The sequence below is a fragment of the Pempheris klunzingeri genome, chromosome 20, assembly GCF_042242105.1.
Source record: "Pempheris klunzingeri isolate RE-2024b chromosome 20, fPemKlu1.hap1, whole genome shotgun sequence".
Classification (NCBI taxonomy): domain Eukaryota; kingdom Metazoa; phylum Chordata; class Actinopteri; order Acropomatiformes; family Pempheridae; genus Pempheris; species Pempheris klunzingeri.
The window spans coordinates 14,009,620-14,030,977 of record NC_092031.1 but is presented as its reverse complement, the minus strand read 5'-3'; the positions used below and the strand labels follow the sequence as shown (position 1 = coordinate 14,030,977).

The 21,358-nt window shown below is 42.1% G+C and overlaps 2 protein-coding genes across 2 annotated transcripts; one reads left to right on the top strand and one right to left on the bottom strand.

Moving 5' to 3' along the window:
- Nucleotides 1-1,068: 1,068 nt before the first annotated feature.
- LOC139219703 (cAMP-dependent protein kinase type I-alpha regulatory subunit) lies at nt 1,069-9,754 on the top strand. The gene is made up of 11 exons (XM_070851638.1): nt 1,069-1,190; nt 2,803-3,018; nt 4,218-4,388; nt 4,509-4,600; nt 4,697-4,758; nt 4,860-4,906; nt 5,032-5,190; nt 5,287-5,347; nt 5,574-5,695; nt 6,820-6,901; nt 7,177-9,754. The coding sequence occupies exons 2-11, from the start codon at nt 2,845-2,847 to the stop codon at nt 7,347-7,349; spliced, it is 1,143 nt and encodes a 380-aa protein (XP_070707739.1). The 5' UTR covers nt 1,069-1,190; nt 2,803-2,844; the 3' UTR covers nt 7,350-9,754.
- A 936-nt stretch (nt 9,755-10,690) lies between these two features.
- fam20a (FAM20A golgi associated secretory pathway pseudokinase) lies at nt 10,691-21,017 on the bottom strand. The gene is made up of 11 exons (XM_070851611.1): nt 20,314-21,017; nt 18,365-18,558; nt 18,024-18,074; nt 16,609-16,687; nt 16,266-16,358; nt 13,920-14,035; nt 12,863-13,043; nt 12,130-12,239; nt 11,966-12,047; nt 11,826-11,885; nt 10,691-11,746 (listed from the first exon to the last, which is right to left on the bottom strand). Exons 1-11 carry the CDS (start codon nt 20,682-20,684, stop codon nt 11,476-11,478), a joined length of 1,608 nt encoding a protein of 535 aa, XP_070707712.1. The 5' UTR covers nt 20,685-21,017; the 3' UTR covers nt 10,691-11,475.
- Between the last annotated feature and the right edge of the window lie 341 nt (nt 21,018-21,358).

The window sequence follows — 21,358 nt, the reverse complement described above, 5'->3', positions numbered from 1 at the left end:
CTGAATTAAATTTAGATTTTTTCACTTAGAATTTTGAATATGTATTAGACTGCAAATAAATAGATAAATAAATAAATATATAACTAAATAAATAGGCTTAATCTATTATTGTCTATCTTTTAGTTGTGTTATCCCTGGTGGGAAATTCTGTGAAGCACCTGTACGTATTGTCATTTTATGTGTTATGTTATACCACGTTTCATAAAGATGTGTTATACGTGTTACTCCTCGTCATTTATTTGCAAATAAAAGCTTTGTAACTTGTAATTTTGCAGAGGCAGACTTTACATACAAACATATAAACAGCTTATCAAATGCGTTGCTTTATTATAGATTAATTTGCCCAATCGAATGGAAATCAAGTAAATTAGCTGCATTTTGACCATCTACAACATTAAAATATTGCTCATACACTAATATATCATTAATAATATTGCATAAAGTAATCTAACTCTCACGGGAGCACATTTCTACCTAATAAGTATAGTTTGATAGCTTAAATACATTTTGCTGATTGCACGTTTGCACTTTTATGTGAGCAACATTTTGATTGCAGGACAAGCAAAGGAGCTGAACACATATACAATTTACATTTTTGCACTTTATATTCATTATATTGTGTTCAGTGTAACATATAGTGTTTAAATATGCTGCTGCCTGCAGACAAAAGCTCTGCACTGTTTCTTAATGCTCCCATGATAATTTATTTATCTGGGGAGCCCACTTTTGACTTTTCTGTTCCCTCCAAGATATCTGTCCCTAACGTCGCCTAAAATACTCTCACGTTGGGAAACCAAAGTGCATGTGTACTGCAGTGAACCAGAGGGTTTTTTACCACGGGCATACTGGATTTCACGCGTCTCTACAACGCAGAGAGGTTCCTGTTAACAGGCAAAATTTTTATCAGATATCAATCGATTTTTTTTTTTCATTTCTAAACTATTTCCTTGACGTCATGGTTTCCGTGCGGTCTCCTTTAAGGTTGCCAGGGGTTACGAGCTCACATGTCAGAACGAGGAGAATTGACGTCAGTGACGGCTGTTGATTGGTCCTCAGCCGTATCCGGTGGGGCAGCGGTCCAGGGCTCGGAAAAAAATCGAAGCGAGGAGGATCTGGTAACGGTACGCGTTGAGAAATATCACCCATCCCGAGTCGCTATCGAAGGACTCGGCAGGAATTTACACTTTCTTGTGAGTATTTGTGTTTTCTCAGTTCTCGGATCATATGACCTCTGGATAGGTGAAAATTGTTTCCTCCGTCTCTCGTTTGTTTATGATAGAACTCAAGATGGCGTCGTCGGAGGAGAGCTTTGCCTTTGCGCGGAGCTAGCCAGCTAGGCATCAAAGTAGACACACTCTAACGCAACGTAGACCAAAGATAGTCGAGCGAAAGTATAAAACATTTATTATTTGTTTGTTTTCGGTGTTTACGGGTTATTATAACTTGGGCTAGGAAGTATTTCAGCGTTAGTGTGCTTGCTGCAAGTTAGTTGGCTGCAGCCGTCAGCCTCCTCCTGAAGCCTTCCTGACCTAGACGGTGTTACTGACAGGGCATTTGCTTCACATTGTCTTCAAAGGCGGTAACATTTAGTGACTTTGTAGACAATTATATATTATTATTATCATCTATCCTCCAGTATACTCCGTTGCTACTTGCTCAGCAAGGTCATTTGTGCATCGCAGTGTTATCTCTAATTTAATGACATCCCGCTGTTGAGGTGGTGCTGCAGCCCAGACACTGAATTAGAGAATCAACACGTTAATTGTTTACTCTCACTACTTCAAGTATACCAGACTAATTAAGAATTACTGGAATTACAGGCAGAAGACTCCTGTTCTTGGGTCTGGTCTGTAGTTCTTAATTTATACCTCCTGGTCCGTAAACGGTATCACTTATCACTTAGTTATTCCTGTGATAGGTTTAGCTTAAAGCAGACCTGCCAAGTTTCCACCATGGGTGTAGTTAGTTGCATAAAGGCTGTGCCAGCCTCATCTTTGATAACATGGCTAGTAATCTCCTCTGGGCCTTGTCAGATTAGAAATTATACGAATCCTATTATAGTGATGTACATGCAATGATACACTTGCAAGGGCAGGGTGGATCGGTCTGTTTGTTCCACGGGACTCGTTCTCTCATTTCCTTATCTATGATGCACATGTTGGTTGCAGCAGGGCTTTAGAGGCCTTCCTGTTTAAGACAACACAGCTAGATCAAGCTCAGAGCTATCTGAAGAAGCTTATATCACAGAGGCTGATCACATGTTCTGGGATCTGTCAGGCTATTTTGCTCAGCAGCGGTATTATGACCTGAAATGTTGAAACCCCAAGCAAGTGCACTCGCTTTCATGGTTTGTTCTGATTCACAGTGGATTGATTCACTGGCCTTCATTTCACCAAGCATCTAAAATTAGGCACTGTGTATGATACTGATAGAGGGCTTCATTCCTGCTGGTGAAAAACTTCAATTGTTTTGAAAAAACAAACCCAGGACAGACTGTGTGCCTGTCCTAGTTTGTTTTTTGTGGTCAGATATGTGTGATCACATCATATGAGCAGTTTTCTCTCCTGACACTTAGAAGCTCTCAGGCTCCACAGTGCCAAAACAACACCCCACCTCTCAGTCCCTTCTCACTCTGGCTCTATTTTTCTCACATTCTCACGTTTTCTGTCTGTCCATTTCTCATCACAAATGGCAGACACCCCTGCTCTGTGTCGCTCTCCGATCATCCAGTCAATCCATGCTGTACAGTGATGATCTGAAATCTTTCTCCTTTTTATCCCTGTTATTGCCCACCCTCTCCAGTACAAAGGTCAGAGGTTACTGAGCAGGGTTGCGGTTGTCGTCATGGCATCTGGAAGTACGAGCAGCGAGGAGGAGCGGAGCCTTAGGGAATGTGAGCAGTATGTGCAGAAACACAACATTCAACAGCTGCTGAAGGACTGCATTGTCCAGCTGTGCACCTCCAGGCCAGACAGGCCCATGGCCTTCCTCAGGGAATACTTCGAGAGGCTGGAGAAGGTTTGTGCATGTGTGTGTGCGTGCGTGCGTGTACTTTCTGACAGAAAGCACATCATCATACAGTGAAAGCTAAGCATTATATACTCTACTATTACCTTAGGCAGTTACCGTCTCATAAGCCAGCCAATATTTGCCATCATAAACTGTATTTATTTACACTTGGTCAGACAATATTGCCTTTTCTTCCTCAGAGTACATCTATAACATTAGTGATGTCATAGATTAATTAATTTAATGCCTGAGGCTCTTTGTATTTATATGATTATCAATATGCTATCAATATGTTTGCTGGTCATGTTTTGGATCGAATTTTCAAACTTTTATTTTTTCATCATTGTGTCTGAGAAAATCAGTTAGGCTAAGAAACATGTAGCAAAAGCTTAAAATAGTTTGCAGCATTAAAATCAAGTTAATTAGTGTTTTGACTAATAATCACTTAAGTGCTGACCCCACTCAAATGACAGCTGTCGTGTGTCTGAACATTGGTGTGCATAACATTTTTATTATTTTTTCCCTTTCAGTTGTTTCTGTGTTTTGTTTTGCTTGCTCTGTGCACAGTGAACAAAACACCATATACTGGATGTTTGTGTACAGTATACACATTCTTTGGACAGGATTTTGGACTTTCCAAGTGTATATGTACACTGGATCAGGCTACAGGAAGCCATGTTTAAAGCTGGATGCTACATTTACGATAAATATTAGTAAAAAAACAGGCAAAATTAGTAATGCTTGATTCAAAGATTCATTAAATTGAAATGAAAACACACAACTGTACATATAATAACTGAAATTCCACATTTTACCACTGTTATGAATCATTTCATCAATATTTTTTGGGAAACCTTTATAATTCAAGGAAGTATTTATTTTACAATTCTTTCAAGTGTCATTTATAATTATCACCCTCTTATTTATCAGATTTGTTCTTGATATTCACCTGACAGTTGTTTAGGAGCTATACCAACACATAGAACTGAGGCACTTGGCTGGAAATAGTTTTCACGTACATATTTGCATGTTTTATTTTATTGTATTTTATGTTTTATACATTTCTGAATATGTAGTGATGTCTGTTGTTGCACTTTATTGTACAAAAAGTGCTTATTAAACAGTCCTTGATTTAACTTGGTTGAGCCGCTCTAAATCTCGTCGGCTGACGGTTGGCTGACTCCATCCCTTCCCTCCGTCTCCTCCAGGAGGAGGCCAAGCAGATTCAGAACCAGCAGAAGGCCAGCAGTTCCCGTTCAGACTCACGTGATGAGGAGGTGTCTCCACCCATGAACCCTGTAGTAAAGGGTCGCCGGCGGAGAGGAGCTTTCAGCGCAGAGGTCTACACAGAGGAGGATGCAGCCTCATACGTCAGAAAGGTAGAAACGCACAAGTAGCTGTCAAGTCTACGAGAGTGTTCAACACTTCCGTCCACATCAAAAATCTGATACTGTCAGTGCTTTTGGTTGTAAATCTTAATGCATGATGTGTTTTCTAAGGTCATTCCAAAAGACTACAAGACGATGGCAGCCTTGGCCAAAGCTATTGAAAAGAACGTGCTCTTCTCACACCTCGATGACAATGAGAGGAGGTAACTGCCTTTAAACAGTGTTTGGTTTTTGGGGTTTTTTTTGATACCTGTGTAACTGTGTTCAGCTGTTGAACTCACAAATCTGTTCCTTTGCAGTGACATATTTGATGCAATGTTTCCAGTCACCTACATTGCTGGAGAAACAGTTATTCTGCAGGGTAAGATGACATCTTGTTTTTCACAGTTTAGTCGAACAAACATTCATCCAGATCATGATACGTATCTGCGTGGTGTTAACCGTATTGTTGTGCGTACCCAGGTGACGAAGGTGACAATTTCTATGTTATCGACCAAGGGGAGATGGACGTGAGTATCCAGTCCCTGTCGCGGATTTCTAGAAAGCGACTTTAAAACTACTAATTTACATTATTCCTTTAAACAGAAAACATTTGTAATTTAACACCTCAGTTTCCACCCCAATAACCTGACAGGTGTATGTGAACAATGAATGGGTGACCAGCATTGGGGAAGGAGGCAGCTTCGGAGAGCTGGCCCTGATATACGGCACCCCGAGGGCGGCCACAGTTAGAGCCAAGACCAATGTCAAGCTGTGGGGCATCGACAGAGACAGCTACAGGAGAATACTTATGGTGAGGACACGTATTATGTATGTATGTATATGTATATATTTAATGTCTGCGTGTGACATCTCACTGACTGACTAACACAAATATTTTGCTCTTTAGGGAAGCACTTTGAGAAAGAGGAAGATGTACGAGGAATTCCTCAGGAAAGTGTCCATTTTAGGTGGGTTCATGTTTTTTATTTTTTGTCCTCATCCCAAAACTTAAAAATTTTAATCTCAGCACCAAAGACAAGCACATCACTTGTCTTTGGTGCTGAGATTAAAATAACCTGAAAGAGTATATAAAAATATCCCACCTATAAACAAACCCAACAACAGGTTGAAACTTGAAAATAAGACTTTTTTTCCCCTCAGCTGAATCTTTTCTTCTGTGTTCTCGCCCCTCAGAGTCTCTTGACAAATGGGAGCGTCTGACGGTGGCCGATGCCCTGGAGCCCGTCCAGTTTGAGGATGGACAGAAGATTGTTGTGCAGGGAGAGCCTGGGGATGAGTTCTTCATCATCTTAGAGGTACACACATACACACACACACACACACACACACACACTCTCACATGCCTTCAGACACTCCCATTTTTCACAGGAAACGCTGAAATGTCATAAGTTTCAGTTTTGTCACGCTGTCGGCTTGTTCATGTGCCTCGGCCATGCTGGTTGTGTTATGTAATCAGTTCAGGAGCTGTTGGATCCACTTGTGACTTAATGCTGTTTCATATTGTCAGCAGTTGGACTCCAGGGGATGTTTTTAACTGTTAGAACCAAATTGTTATACACACACATACACACACATACGCCCTCTGGTGATGATGTGGAAATATTGCTTCAACCTAATCATGCATTTGATCTAGAGCTGAAACGATTAGTCGATCGACAAAACTGTTTTGATAATTGAAATAGTAAAATACAACAATACGACAAACGGTTCAAGCCTCTGAATATCTTTGGGTTTGAGGTTGTCAATGATGCAAAATGATTCAAAGACTCTAGGAACATGTGACTGGCATTTAAAACCAACTTTTTTGGGTATTTTATAGGCAAAATAATCGATTAATCAAGAAAATGACTGTCAGAGAAGGCGCCTTGGTAGCCGAGTGGTTACAGTGCATGCAACACTGCCTCTGCCTTCACTCTCTATCCAATAAAGGCAAAAACTGCCAAAAAATAACTCGTAGAGTAATCAATCATGAAAATAAGCATTAGTATCAGCCCTAACTTGATCTAAGTGTTAAAAATTCCTAAGATACAAAAGTAAGCCTACACACATAAGAACAGTTCACTAAATGAGTTCTATTTACTTTTACTGGCTTGAAACTCTATTAAATTCAGTGTGTTCGTTTGTTTAATTGATTGAAATGTTGTCTTAATATGCCATTTAAATGTGATGACTCAAGGGCGCCTAAAATGAATTGGGAACACTGTCACAAAGGTGAAAAACACTTGCTAAAGTAATGTGTAAGTAACACATGACGGTTTCACGAACGAATGCAGGATGTGTCATTCAGCTCCTCACAAAAATGCACATGCAGATGATAGATTTTCTTCTGAGACAAGCGCTCATGTGGCTGAAACCTAGATATGAGCAAGATGAAGCTGCTCGGCGCAAACTGATCTGTGTGTGTGTGTGTGTGTTTCAGGGTTCTGCAGCAGTGTTGCAGCGTCGCTCAGAGAATGAGGAGTTTGTGGAAGTGGGGAGGTTAGGACCATCTGACTACTTTGGTAAGAACTCAGCAGTCTTTTATTTCATTAAACTGATATTAGTTTGTGGTTCTATTGAAAGTTTCAAAAAGAAAAAAATGCACCAGTGGCATGAATATTTTTTATTGATTTTTATACATCGAATACGCTTCTTAAGGCAACTTTTAAATGAAGTTTACTTATCGTAAATTTAGAATATCTCTGAATATGCTTTTCATGCATTTGGTGTTTATTGAAGGATTTTGAGATTTTAAACGGCGTGCATACGTGTCTGTCTGTGTGTGTGTGTTCTCCAGGTGAGATCGCTCTGCTGATGAACCGTCCCCGCGCCGCCACCGTGGTCGCCCGCGGCCCCCTGAAGTGCGTCAAGCTGGACCGGCCTCGCTTCGAGCGCGTCCTGGGTCCCTGTTCAGACATTCTCAAACGTAACATCCAACAGTACAACAGCTTTGTCTCGCTGTCTGTCTGAAGGGGCGTCTCTCTCCACCCTCCCCCTCCCCCTCTCCCTCTCCCTCCACCCTTCCCCTCTCCTCCTCCTTTTAGACCCAGGGTCCACCAATGCAATTTGCTTTTTGTCACTTTCTTCTTCTTTCTGTTCGCTTTTACCCCCCCTCCCCCCCGTTTTGTTTTACACAGGGAGATAATTTTGTTGTTACCACCCGTCACGCAGAGGTGACTTTCAGCCATTCACCAGCGCTTGTACCAGCTGCTGTACGCTACCTTGTAGGCACAGTTACATCACACGTTACCTATGTTATATACGCATTTGCTGGTTACGCTTTCTTTTTAGACTTAAACACAAAGCAGGATCGCTAGGAGATCTGAAAGAGGGTTTCAGACTGATGAGACAGGACAATCAACCTTCACATGGCGCTTTTGGTGAACTTGTTACAGATTTATGTTGTAGATCGAAGTGAAGAGAGGACTCCTTCCCAGTTTAAGAGTTTCCTTTTTGACATCAGTTAGCCTGATTAGCTATACGGAGTAGAGCAGAACCTGGAAACCGTAGAAGACAAGAAGAGTACGATTGCATCAAATTTTGTCCGACATTTTTAGGTTTAAGCCATACGATGGCTGTGCTCCATTTGTTGTTTTTGGTTACCTTCAGATTGAGACGATGACGCGTCTTTGTTTTGCTTAGTTTGCGAGAGCTTGTACAACTTAAGGTTTTTATTTTATTGTGCAGCTACCAGGCTAGTGCCAAATGTTGATTCTTGTTACAACGCAAAGATGCATAGCCGTGGAAATGCAGTGCGAGTTCTGATCCCCGAACTATCTGGAGCTCCAAACAGGAAGTAGTTATTACCCTTATTGTCCTCTTAACCGGTAGAACGACCATCCAAGAACTGCCTTGACTACTCTGAGGAAAAAAAAAAAAAGTAAGGAAAAAAAACAAGAGTATTAAGTGTATTTCAGTATTCAATTTTTTTAGTATATACCAAATAACTTGGTCACTCTTCTGCTATGGTTTGTAATCAAAATGTTATCATAGTATAGTTAAAATGATCATAGTTATATTATTATCATTGACTAAATGATAAACTTATGGTTTGATGGTGATCTTAAAAAAAAAAAGCGTTTTACTGTCTTTTGTAAACACTTATTTTTCCATAAATTCTATTTTAGGTGTCCAGTGCCACAAAGTAAATAAATGCTTCTTCTTGTCAACTGACAAAACAGTATGTAATTGTATTGTGTAAAACGTCATGGGTTAAAACTTTTTAACATAGATCAAAGGGGTAATCACAGGTTCATTGAAGTGAGGTCTTGAAACGGAACGGATTTCAGGACATCCGAAGTATTTATGTATCGAAGCATCACAGGTGAGCTGAGAGGCAGAGTGAGCAGATAATTTATTTAAAACTAGTGTCATTGCTTATCGCCTATTGAAAAGGTGGCCGTCTTTTCATCGGAGTAGCTTGTGATCTGTTCTCTATGCTTACTTGGTACGATGTTTTTAGGCAGTTGATCCGGTATGAATGGAAGCGTGTATTTTAAAAAAAGCGTGCCCTGCAGCTGCGTGCAGAAGCAGGAACTTCAAATATGTCAAATATTTGGGTTTGTTACTCCCCAGCTTAACTGCTTCATGACTATTTAGATGGCATAAAATGTTAAGTCAGTTTTTTTTCTTGTTTTTTTTTTTTTTTTTTTTTTTTCTTAAGATCTTTGATCAAATCACACAATGTTGACGTTTGGATTATAGGCTTAATTCTTCATTCCTGGCTCACTGTCTGTTTCCAGTCATGTGTCTGTTTTGTCTCATTCAAAGCACTTGTATGCGCTTAGAATCGAGATGTATGTATGTACGTCCAAAAAGATTTGATTTGGGTGCCGATTGCAGGGTAGTCAGGTTAGTGAGAGGAGTCTGTGAGAATAGACACGAGTGTACTTTTCTTCACTGTTACATTGATCATCTTTATCTGTTCCCCTCCCCCCAACCCCGAGTATCTGACCTTGTGGATCTGGTTACATGTGGGTTTGTGTCCATCGACAACACATCCGGTTTATCCTCATCCGCAGGAAACGACTCCGTTAGGGGTGAGAGGGTTTGACTCACCTTTGTCGAAATATTGTTTTCATGTAAATAGCAGCATCATTGGTTTTAGTCCAAAATGTTTTTAACCACACTGCAATCGTCCCGGTTTGCCTTAGCTTACCTAACCTGGGCTTACAGTAGTCGTCAGTCACTCCTGCTAGCCCGACCTTCAGTGAGTTTGTTAGGCCTGCAGCGCAGACAGCTGCAGGCGACCAGAGGACCATTCTTTTTCTATTCTACCCTGTATTCAGTTTGACCTCCTGTATGTGCAAAGATGTTTATCCTTTTGGTATAGATTGTTCCAGATGGCAGTTTAAGCAATAAAAAAGTAAAAATAATTCAGCTTTGTCTCAGGGTTCATTCACTTTTTTTCTTTTTTCTTGAAGTTTAAATGATGTTGAATGTATTTTGAACGAAATGTCACTATAATTGGCTGCAGAGGTTGTCACGTGACTATGAAAACAGCTGTAACATGGCATCTGTCCACCAGGGGGAGACATGTCGCTGCTCTAAGTGCAGAAAACCCTAACTATGATTGGTATTCATTCCTCCACCAAAACACACTTAACTTATATATATATTGCATTATGTTTTAACCCAAACCCACATTGTGAATTTCTGCATTTTCTCTGTCCCCTTGTGTGAACTCTCGTTATTTTCAGACATGTTTTGTCAGGTTAATAGTACAATATATCACCCAGTTTTTCCTTCAAGAGGATTTTATGACTTCAGACAACTTAGGTCATTTTTCCATGCAGTGATATTCTCAAATAATGAGCAAAAGTTTTCAACTTAATTATTAACAACTGCACTTGGCTCTTTAAAGCAAGCTTTAAAATTGTTGCTATTAGTTATTTGGAGCTGGAAAGGTTGATTCTGTTCCTACACTTCCTTATCTGTCATTCTTCATTTTTCGACACATGTAGTAAATGTTTATTCCTGTTGCTGGGTGTTAATGAAGATATACAGTTTTAAGGCCGTGCTATGGAGTTATGAAGGTGCATATTTTATGATCTTTTTCACCCATCGGCCTCCCTGCCTCCTTCGTCAAGCTTGTTTCTGACTTTATTTGGCAGGATCCGCCGAATCTAAGATCTCCTATAAATAGCTGTGGTTATTCGTCAGACTTTACATCACACAGAAACCTGGAACGATAAGAACAAAGAAAATAATGAAGGCCAAAGCTCAGACGTGTTCAGAGGTTTATAGTTTGGGGTAGTTCAGAATTATTACAGTGGTATGATATAAGAGCGCTTTAGTTGCTCTCAGTCAGTTATTTCTCTGCCTCAGCCTGTTTTAGTTGACTGTGACGTCGTAAAGCTGTTTAAACACCCTGATGAGACAGAAGGATTACAAGTCTGGAAAACGGGGTGGAGTGAACTAAATGGCTCTTTAATAGGTGGCACTTTTCTCACACACACACACACACACTTGCACCTCTGTAACTCATAGGTGATAACAAAACTTGCACTGTCCCACCACAAAATAACTTTATTTCATAATTATAACATCACATGGACACACAAATCTTTTAATTCCTATTCACCAGCATTAATCCAGTGCATCGTGGCTCTCTCACATGAATATTAACTATGACATGTATCCTCGTGTATCAGTGAATTCTCCTGTATTCCCTGATATCGTTGCTGCTTTGTCTTTACTCTCCCAGTTCATTTTTCATGCCAGACTCTTCTTTAATGGTTCCTTAAATGAAATGCATCAATCCCAAACCACCCTGATGGTGTAGGTGCACATGAAAAGTGAGATCCCTGTCATAAAATGCACCCTTGGGGGAATTTATGACCACGAGAGAAACAAAAGGAAATAAGGTAGGGCTCCCTCTGCGAGGGGAATTTGAGGCCTGCGGTGATTCACGTTCTGGACCGCCACAAAGAGATTCCTTCCTTCCCTGACAAGCCCCTCTTGAAGATTTCCCAGCGTCTTCCATATATGGTTTGTTCCTTAAATCGAAACCATCTGAACCTTGTTTGCTCACAAGGTGTCTGCGCTTCATTATGAAGTCTTTTACGAGGAGGAGAGACGACCCTTTCATCCTCCATTACCTGACCTTTGTCACCTCTGTGGCCGTCAGAGGCCTCGTTGACGATCTGACAAAGTCTTGAGTGATCACATCGTCTTCGCCCAGCCGCCGCACGCAGCGCTGGACCACTCTGAGGACCTTCTGTAGCCTGCGGTCCAGCGCTAGGAGGTGGGGCTCCGTCAGGATCGGATATAAAGGGTCTCCCACCAGGGACTCCCTCATCACATCGCTGAGCCTGAACTCGGATCGGGCGAGGAGCTGGAGCCGCAACAGTGTGGAGCGTTTTATCCTGAGGAGAGAAGAAATAGTCTCAGCTGTCTCCCAAAGGGGCTCTTTGAAAAATGACATTAGATCTCCATCACACTTACATGCAGCACTGAGACAGTGGAGTCAGGATGGACATCTCATCTTGAGAGTGCTTCCCAAACCTGAGCACAAGACGTGATAGGGGAATGAAGCCACAATAGATTTCACAATAATTTAATAGTCTATGATGTTTTTGTCTCACCCTCTGGCGTTGTCCAAGTGAAGTAGAAATCCTTCATCCCCAAATTTGGTAAAAATCTCATAGTGGTGCCTGTCCATGTTGCCTGTTACACATTACAGGAGAATAAAGAGAGTAAAAGCTCCAGTACTTATGTGAACTGTAGTTGATGCAGAGGCATAACATACCTGTGAGGAAGTCGAAGATGGACATGTCTATGATGTTGAGGAGCCTGTTGCCTGAGTTGTAGGGATACAGCTGCTTTATGTTGTCACAGAAGAAGGGATTCACCTCCCATCTTAGAAAAAAAAAGACACACAGACATAAATAATCCTTCAAAAGTTCTGATCTGAGAACAGTTTCCTGACCTCTCTGCTATTTGTTAAAGGGTTTATATAATTGTAGCGTCATGTTGGTTTTGATTTTGAGACATTATTGTAATTATGCTATCTAACATCTGTCATCTGTCGGCCTCTATACGGCATTTTATGTTGCTGATGTGGAACCCGCTCAGCATATTTAGGGCACAGAACAGGAAGTCTGGTGCACATTGGCTTCATAGGTTACAAAAATAGTGTATGATGTAGCAAAGGGGGGAAAAAAGTACTTAAAAGCCTCCTCTTTTATCCTTAATTGGAAAAGTCTTTGACCAAAGACACAAACATCCAATTAGAATCAGCATCTACAAGATTTATGGGAAATGTGGCCTTTTATTTTATTTTGAAAACACCAGAATTTACAATCTGTCCGGAGGCCGCTGAGTGTGTCAACCGCATTGGGATTGTAGCCAGTAAAAGCTGTGACGTAAGAAGTAGGTCCTGTCACTTTTATAACACCAGCATCTTCCCACGCAAGACAACCATTTATGAAAAATGAAATGAAATGTTTCTCCTCTTGAGTGTACAAAGATGGAGGTCTTACTCCTCCCGTCCAGTGAAGGTGTAGGAGCGTATCCAGGGGTTGGGGATGGAGATGCGGGGAGCGATGCTGAGGCCGGGCAGGTAGGCAGACAGAGAGCCCTCCAGCAGGTCGGGGCTGCCGCACACCGCGTACTCCGTCTTACACACATACAGGCACTTGGCAAAGAAACATGTGTTGTTTGCTGTTGGGGGGGGGCAGAACAAAATGGTGGAATGCAAAATGAGTTTCCTGCTCGCATACAATTACATGCTTTTTGATCAGCTCTGCCTCTCCCTCCAAACTGTGTGCTGTGTCACCACCAAGAAAAACATCAAACCAGAACCAGAATAACTCACAGACGGGCTTAGGTTTATTCTGAAATGTCCTGTTTGCAAAGAGATAGGAACATACTGCAGATTTAAGTATTACTGGCCATGTAAATTTGCTATGATGAAGATGTAGGTCACCTTGTTGCTGAATACGGTCTTAAAGGATAACTCTGGTATTTTTAAACCTGGGGCCTATTTTTATTTAAACGAAACGACTTACGTTATTGTTTTGTCAAAGGACTTTGGCGGCTTTGAACTGAGCGATATACCGACTGTTTCTGGTTACAAAGAAAGGATCTTACAGGTCTATGTCCGAAGGGATCCTCTCTATAATGGTGTCAGACACTTCTAACAACAACCTGAGCCTGTCAGTGGTAAAAACATTATTAGCCACCGTAGCCTGTTTGTGGCTGCCAGCTGAGGTGATGTACTGGATGAATTCCAAACCTTGTTGTACCCTCCGGTCATTTTTAAACCAAAATGTGTAAAAATAGAGCCCCTTTAATGCTTGCTCTTATGCACCCTTGTCAGGAAAAAGCATACATTTAGAATTGTTTAGCATAAAAATGGAAAAGAGGGAAAAACATTAAATCAACATTTATTCGCTTTCTTGCTGAGAGTTGAATGAGAAGATCAATATCTGTGAGAGCCGTATCAATCTTCTCATCTCACTCAAAAAATAAAAAATTATTGTGTATTTCCCAAAAATGTCAAACTATTCCTTTAAAAGAGGCCTGCTGGTTCTTTACCTGGTGAGGTGAAGAAGACGGCTCGTAGGTCTTCGTTGCGGGTGACTTGGAGGACTTCCCCTGTGATGTTCACCAGCCTGCCAGCCACCGGCGGGACCCTCCTGAAGTCCAGGATCCTAACAGACAAGTTGATGAGAACACCTGTATAGCTATAAAAGTCATCTCGGTTTCTTGTGTAAGAAAAGGTTTTCAGTTGTAACATTAATTCATTGTAAATGTAATGTGAACCCTCTGAAGATGGTGGTGTCCTTATCTCTGTCTCCTAACCTTATTTCACAGGAGCCCACGATTAAGTTTTGCTGATTCTTGCCGGCTGTGTTCTCGTACACTATCAAGGGCTTATACCTCCCCCGGGGTCATGTTTCAGTCACGTCTCACAAACAGTAATCAAACAACAATCAGTGTGTGTGAGGATGAATGGCTGTTTCTCAAATTGTGGGCATTCCCTAACTGCTGATTGCAAGAGATGATAAGGGCTCCTGGCAGCTAGACAGACACAACAGATAGAGACAGCTTCAACACACCGCCATGAATTAAAAATAGCAGAGAGCAGAGAAATTAGCTTTCTGTCATGATTCTGTTGGGTGACCGAAATGTACGTCTTAAAGGCTGATAGATATTTGAAATACGAGCAGATACAGAGCACAACAACAACAACAACTGTGTGGAATTGTAGTGATTGAGCTGTTGACGTGGCGCTCCTGTTGTTTTGTGTGGTAAAACGATGATTTATTATAGTGTGCGGCTTCTAAATGATACTGTCTAGCTCACATGACTGCTTCTTAGTGAATCACCTCACCTCAGCTAATTTGCAGTTACACAAGGGTGTGTGTGTGTGTGTGTGTGTGGTTATTGTGTACTGATCAGCTAGTGTGGAAATCCAGTGCTGGGCAAACATGTTGCAATCTTTGTGTGGGCTGGTGGTTTATGGTCTATTTGTTAACACCATATGGTCTCAAGTCATATCTATTTGTTGGACACGATGTAGGTTGTTTTTTTTTTTTTTCAAACGATTTAATTTTGTTTCTGATTATCAGTTTTTGGTAATTTCACAGATTTTTTTTTTTTAACATATACATTTCAACAAGACCAAGAGAGGCCAGCCATACTAAAGGCACTTAGAGGCTGCATTAAGGCACAGCAGTGCTTGAGCTAAACACTAGTGTCAGCACGCTAACGTGCTGATGCAAAGCAGGTATAATGTTTACTGTGTTCACCATCTTAGTTCAGCGTGTTAGCAGGGTGGGATCAGATTACTGTTGTCAGTTACAGAACGCAAATTACATGGCACTTTTTGTGATAAGTGCATCCATTGGATTGCAAAAAATATGTTATCTAATATCTTATAATGAAACTTTTGGATTCTTTCAAAATGAAATGTTACACTTTGTACTAAAAAAACTGAATGCAGCGTTCCAAAAACATTCTCTTTTCTCTTTAAACATCCCAAAACAATTTCAAAGCAAATAAAATGTGTTTCGCATATTCAGCATTTACAGGTGGTCAAATGACCCTTAGAGAAACAGTACTGCCAAGTGTGCTGTCTGTTTTCTGACATGTGAAATGCTTCGGTGTTTGTTTCTGTTGCTGCCGTTTGTCTGTTGTCTAAGAAACCCGTCCTTCAGATGTGCTTTTCAAGAGTTAATAGCATTAAAATTGCCATATTTTAAAGACATGATCAACAAATGTAATCAAGTTATCCTGGACAATGCCACTATAATCTAATCTGGGCTGATTGTAGTTAGTTGTTTTTTGTAGTCTGATTATGTAACACCAAACTGCAAATGAGTTTACTAAGAGCTAACATTTTGTATTAGCACTAAACATAAAGTACAGCTGATGATGGGAATATCATTAGTTTTGAAGGTGTTTGGCCACTGGACAAAATAACATTTTGATGGCACTAGAAGAACAGTTCATCCTGTGGAGACCATGAATGTCTGTATAAAATTTCATGGCAATCCCTCCGATAGATGTTGAGATATTTCAGTCTGTGCCGAAGTGGTGGACCGACAGACTGTCACTAACTGTATGACATGTTCCAATTTACAGCACCGTAAACCATTACTAACCTGTTTTACTTGCTTTTTTAGTTTTACATTTGCGCCACGGACTGTGGCTTCAAAATAAAGGGCCCAAAGAAAAACATTTGTAGCACTTAAGAATGTACCAGAACCATAACTGGAAGCAATAAAATGACAGATGTGCAGCAAAAACTAAAATTACCCTTGTGCACTACTGCCGCTTTAATTCACTGAGAGATCATTAAAATACACAGAGATGGTAGTAAAACAGGAAAAACAATGAAGTCATAAAGAGCATCATGAGAGAGGGGGAGGGCTGCACCTGTCCAGGTGAAAAGCGGCGATCTCTGCATTGTGTCTCTGGAAATCAACAAAGTAGAAGACGTCCTCAGGAGTCTCCTCGTCCCTCTGCTGCCTGACACACACACACACACACACACACACACACACACACACACAAAGCTGAACGCTGTGATCAAACTGTCAGTTACAATAGTCTGTTGTATATATTTTTAACAGATGCTAGACGGCATAAATTAACACTGGACATCATGTATGATACCTAATGTAACGTTTCATGTTGCTCAAAGTGCTCTGTACCCATTGGGGGCCGACATAAAATCCATCCATTTGATATAGACATCAAATGTGGATTCAGTCCTCACCTCATTGGTTTGAACATGGCTTTAGCAAAATTTTGCATCTTCAGAGCCAGTTTCAGGTGATGTCCACTGGGCTTCACAACTAGAGCGGAGAGGCCGAAAGAGAAAGAAACATTAGGTGGTCAGTGATGTAACCACACATTTCCTGTACATTATGTAGAAACTGAGTCCCTCGTTACACTGTGGCATATTTTGGGGGTTTGACTGTTAGAGATGAACACTGAGCATCAGGTAACTAAGTCAGTATGTAGCTTTTAGCTTTGTATCCCAGAGGCTGGTTTAAACCGGAATATTTTCAAGATCTGCCAGTTCCCTGTGATAAAGTAATTGGGGGTTGGTCACACAGCCTGCGCTCTGCTCTTCCCTTCCTCTCTCTGGCTGTATATTATGTCACAGCAGTAGGCCAGACTAACCACACACGCTTCCCCCTGCTGAGCTCTGTGAAACCCCAGGATATTAATAGTTAACAATCACATAAAGGTTTACAATCACTACTTTTTTTTCTGAAATTGAAGGAAAAGAGGACCAAACAGCCATCGTGGCCAATTAACTTTGTCATTCTTTGGTTACTGGAATAACGAGAAAGTCTTTCGAGTTTAAATTTAAACTGGCGGGACAGATTGTTTTGTTGCATTTCTTGGCAGTGAATGATGTTTGCGTGGTCAGCCACTTCACGGTGCTGGTGAGGCACAGGCAGGACAACTTGTGTGAGGAAGCAATAAAATACAAAATAGAAAGCCGTTCTTTTGATAAGCAAAAGTGTAAGTCTAAAAATACTGAAAAAATTGAGCTCTTTTTGCCAAATTTGCTTTAAAGTTCATATTTCTACATAAAAATGTGAACCATAGCCTTTTGTTTCCGTTATATGGAACCCTTATATTTCGACTCAGCCAACAGCTAGATGCATCACTGCTCCATCCTTATCTGCTTCTATTTGCCACAATAACATCTATTAAAAGTAACCCTGTTAGTAACTTTTTCAATTATCCACCAATACATTTGCAGCCTTGGCTTGCTTGCTGCTCGGAGGTACAGTGGGAGATGAGAGCGGAGGTGGTGGCTGGTGTGTAGGTTGAAGCCTGGAAATGCTGGCTTCCCTCAGAGCACGCAGACATCAAACATTTAATTAAGAGCTCTGCCTTTGAACGCGAACAAACGCCTGTTTTTCTGCCCCAGAGCAAGTGTCTCATACAGGCCGACAAATCTGAATTTTGGTGCCATCTGACAACAAAATCCTCCCTATCACAGAGGCAGCAGTGTGTTTGTCTCTGACGGTGCCGCCATGCATGTCAGGAAAGAAAAGAATAAAAACAGAGAGAGAAACAAAGGGGAGATCAAGCAATCATGCGTCTACATGCTGTACACAATATAAAGAGCTACAGAACATGAGATGACACACGTGCAGGCACTGACTATACCTTGGGTACAATCACACGCTCCCTTTAGGGCCTTCTCATCTTGAGTGTAATCTGTAAGAGGTAAAAGTTTGTCAGCCCATGATTTAACACACATCGATCAAATCAAAGGTGGCGGTAAAGAGGTAACAGTTAAACATGTAGAGGAATATATGATGTTTATAGGAAATGTGATCTTAATTTTGACTTAAGAAGCAGCCGTACAAATAGTGACCACATGCAGCAAAGAGGCTGCCCTCTGGGTGGCTGCCATTTAGCTTTACTCCAAATTACATCAAGCGATTACAGTTAACTTTGCATACAATACAAATGTTTTTAATCCCATCTGTTCACCCAGCCGTCACCTGTGCTGACTACCGCCATGCTCTGCATGTCCTTGAGGAGTTGTGGGACAGCAGGGTCATCGCGGGAATACAGGGCATAGCGGCTTATTCCCAGGTGGAACTTCATCCAGCTGGCGTCGGGGTCAAAGGTCACTTCGTGCTCAGTCACAGAGATGTTGGACACAGCCGCTGCCTCACTGTAGAGCTTCATGTGTCTGAGGAGTGAGAGGCCGTACGGTTAACTGTAGGAAACCGATGCCTGTGGTATTTACAATAATGGGATATGCAAAGTTCTCTCATATATTTTCTTGCTGTAGAGAGGTTGTGAGTGTCAGTGTTACATAAACAACAATGACTGAAAGAGACCGCTGTGCTCTTGCTACACCTTCATTGCCAAGTTTAAAAAAAAAAAAAAACTGCTTAAGAAGCACAGACAGGCAGGTAAATCACTTTTGTATATTTTGCGGTATTTCATTTTGGATAGACCATAGCTCTGGAGCAGTATCTGGAGCCAGAAATCTGGGGCAGAGTGCATTCAACAGGTTTTTCTTCAGAGCAGGTCTTACGAGATGTGACGAACTGCATGGGGATACAAGCATTTATTGAATTCATTGCACACACACTCTGCTTTATAACTTGTTTTATTTGCCCATTTCCCGCGCCAGCCCAGTTTTTACTCCACATATAGGATTTCATTATTTATCTTAAGGGCCCTTGGTTGTTTTTAAAAGCATTTGTAACAAAGTACTGAATTTCCACAGCCTCCTCTCCTCTCTGCTACACCTAAAGCCCGAGCCAGAATAATCTGAGACCAAAACAAATAAGCCTGCGGTGAGAGGGGCACCACAACGCCAGAGCTGACCGCAACCAAGTGGGAAGGTCATCTCCCAACCCAAACAAACTCCATCACAGGCTGGATACAGTTCTGAGATGACACAACTATAAATATGAGTTTGTTCATAGGTCATCCTGCCGAGCCATCAGTCAACCTGCGAGCTGAGGAGGCAGGTCAGGATGATCAGGACAACACAAGTAAAGACCACAGGCCACAGAGAGTCACAGGAAGTGAGAAAGTGGAGGAAGTAGAGAATATTTCAGTGGGAATTTCTTACCGCACACAGACACACAAACACACAAACACACAACACAGGTTGACCAGGAAATTATCCTGAAACCTATTTCCTTGTTCAGCATGCCAATAAAACCGATTCTATCTGTTCATCTGATCAGCCCCTGTCACACAGCTCTCCTGCGTGTGTTTGTTGCAGTGTTGGGATGCTGTTGCAAGATTTTGCAAGTTGCCTTTGGGCCATCCATTGTTTTGTGCACATTTAAAAAGCAGCAGAGAGGAGATCCACTGCTCATATTTCTTCTAATTTTCCACCTTAAAAGCCCAAAGTCTGTATCTCTCAGAGGGAGCATGCTGTGCCGGGACAGACAGACAGACAGCGTCACGAGCCAAGACAGCCACGGCTCCCACAGATTAAGATGGGCTTTAGCGGCTTTAAATCCTTGTTTACCTTAAGGAGAGTGTTCCAGACGTGAGCACTCAGAATGACATGTTTGCGAGGGTTTTCAGCCACCAGCCCACTTGACATTCGACTTATATGACGCACAGAATTGTCAACACATCCTGTCGTCTGTCTGTGGGTGTACGTCTGTTATCACGAACAAATGCGCACAAGCATGCATGTTTCTGTGTATGGATGTGTGTTTGTGTGTGTGTCTGTGCTGGGTTTGGCCGTGATGTCAGTGACCCTGCCCCTTGACCACAGTCAAGCCTCAACACGTGCTTCCACAGTGAGATCTTTCAGCCAAAGTGAACTTCTTTCACAAGAAAGTTGAGTAACATGAGCAAAAGTCATACTTAGTTGCCTGCCAGCTATTGCAAAATCAACCACAATAGGTGCAAAATAAGCAATGACTAAATGTGATCTCTAAAATCTGGAAAAATTTCACCAAAAACTGACCTTTCCCAGCGTGACACCTTCCTCCTGTAGTACTCCATCAGCTGGTCCGCCTGTAGCAGCCTCTCCTCCGGCCTCAGCTCCAAAGTCTGGATGTTGTACAGAGGGTGAGCGAACAGCTTTCTCAGCTTTGAGCCCCTATCAGTGGGTGCAGCTGTGGCACCATCCAAGAGTGGCAGAGAAGTCCAGTTGGAGAGCTGGGGGGTGGCGAGACCCCCATGCCTGGGAAGGCTGAGGTTGGTGGGACCACATGAGCAGAAGTGTCCCGATCCTTGCCCCACTCTCCGCAGCTTTGGGAGGAGGATGAAGTAGAGGTCAGCAGAGAAGATGGCTGTGAGGGTCGCGGCTAAGAAGAGACGGTCTCTCCTCATCATTGACACAGGGGGAGGAAAACGTAGAGAGAAAGCTGGAGGAGGTCCTGACTATGTGCTGCTCCGGAGAGTGTGAGGCATCACTTGTCGGCTGCCTCCAGTCTCTCACACTGTCAGCCAGACAGAGGCGAGAGGTAAGCAGTCAGAGGTTGGTCCAAGTCTCTCTCTCTCTCTCTCTCTGTCTCTCTCTCTCTTCCCTATCTTTGAGTTTCAGTCTGTTTCCTCCCAGCCTCACTTTCTCTTCTCCTCCTCCTCCTCCTTCCTTGGCAGCAGCTGAAGAAAGAGCCGAGCTGAAAGCGAGCATGTGTTTGCAACAGTCGCTGACAATTTGGCTGCTTCCAGGGACCTGCTGCTCTGAGGACGAGAGAGCGAGAGTGTGTGTGTGTGTGTGTGAGAGGGAGAGAGCGGGAGAGAGAGAGAGAGAGAGAGTAGAGAGGGAGTGCGTGCATGCGTCTGTGTGTACAAGGTGGGTGTGTGTGAGCAGGTACGTACACAAAGATCAAATGACAGGTTAGTAGATGGAGAGCACAATAAAGCTACAGAAAGCACACACACACTCGGAGGGTTGGAGCAGAAGGAAGGAGATTGGCAGGGAAGACTGTGTGCGAGTGTTTGTGTAAGAGTGTGTTAAGTCTGTGTGAGCGTGTGACTTGCCATGATATCCCTTTTTTTTCAAA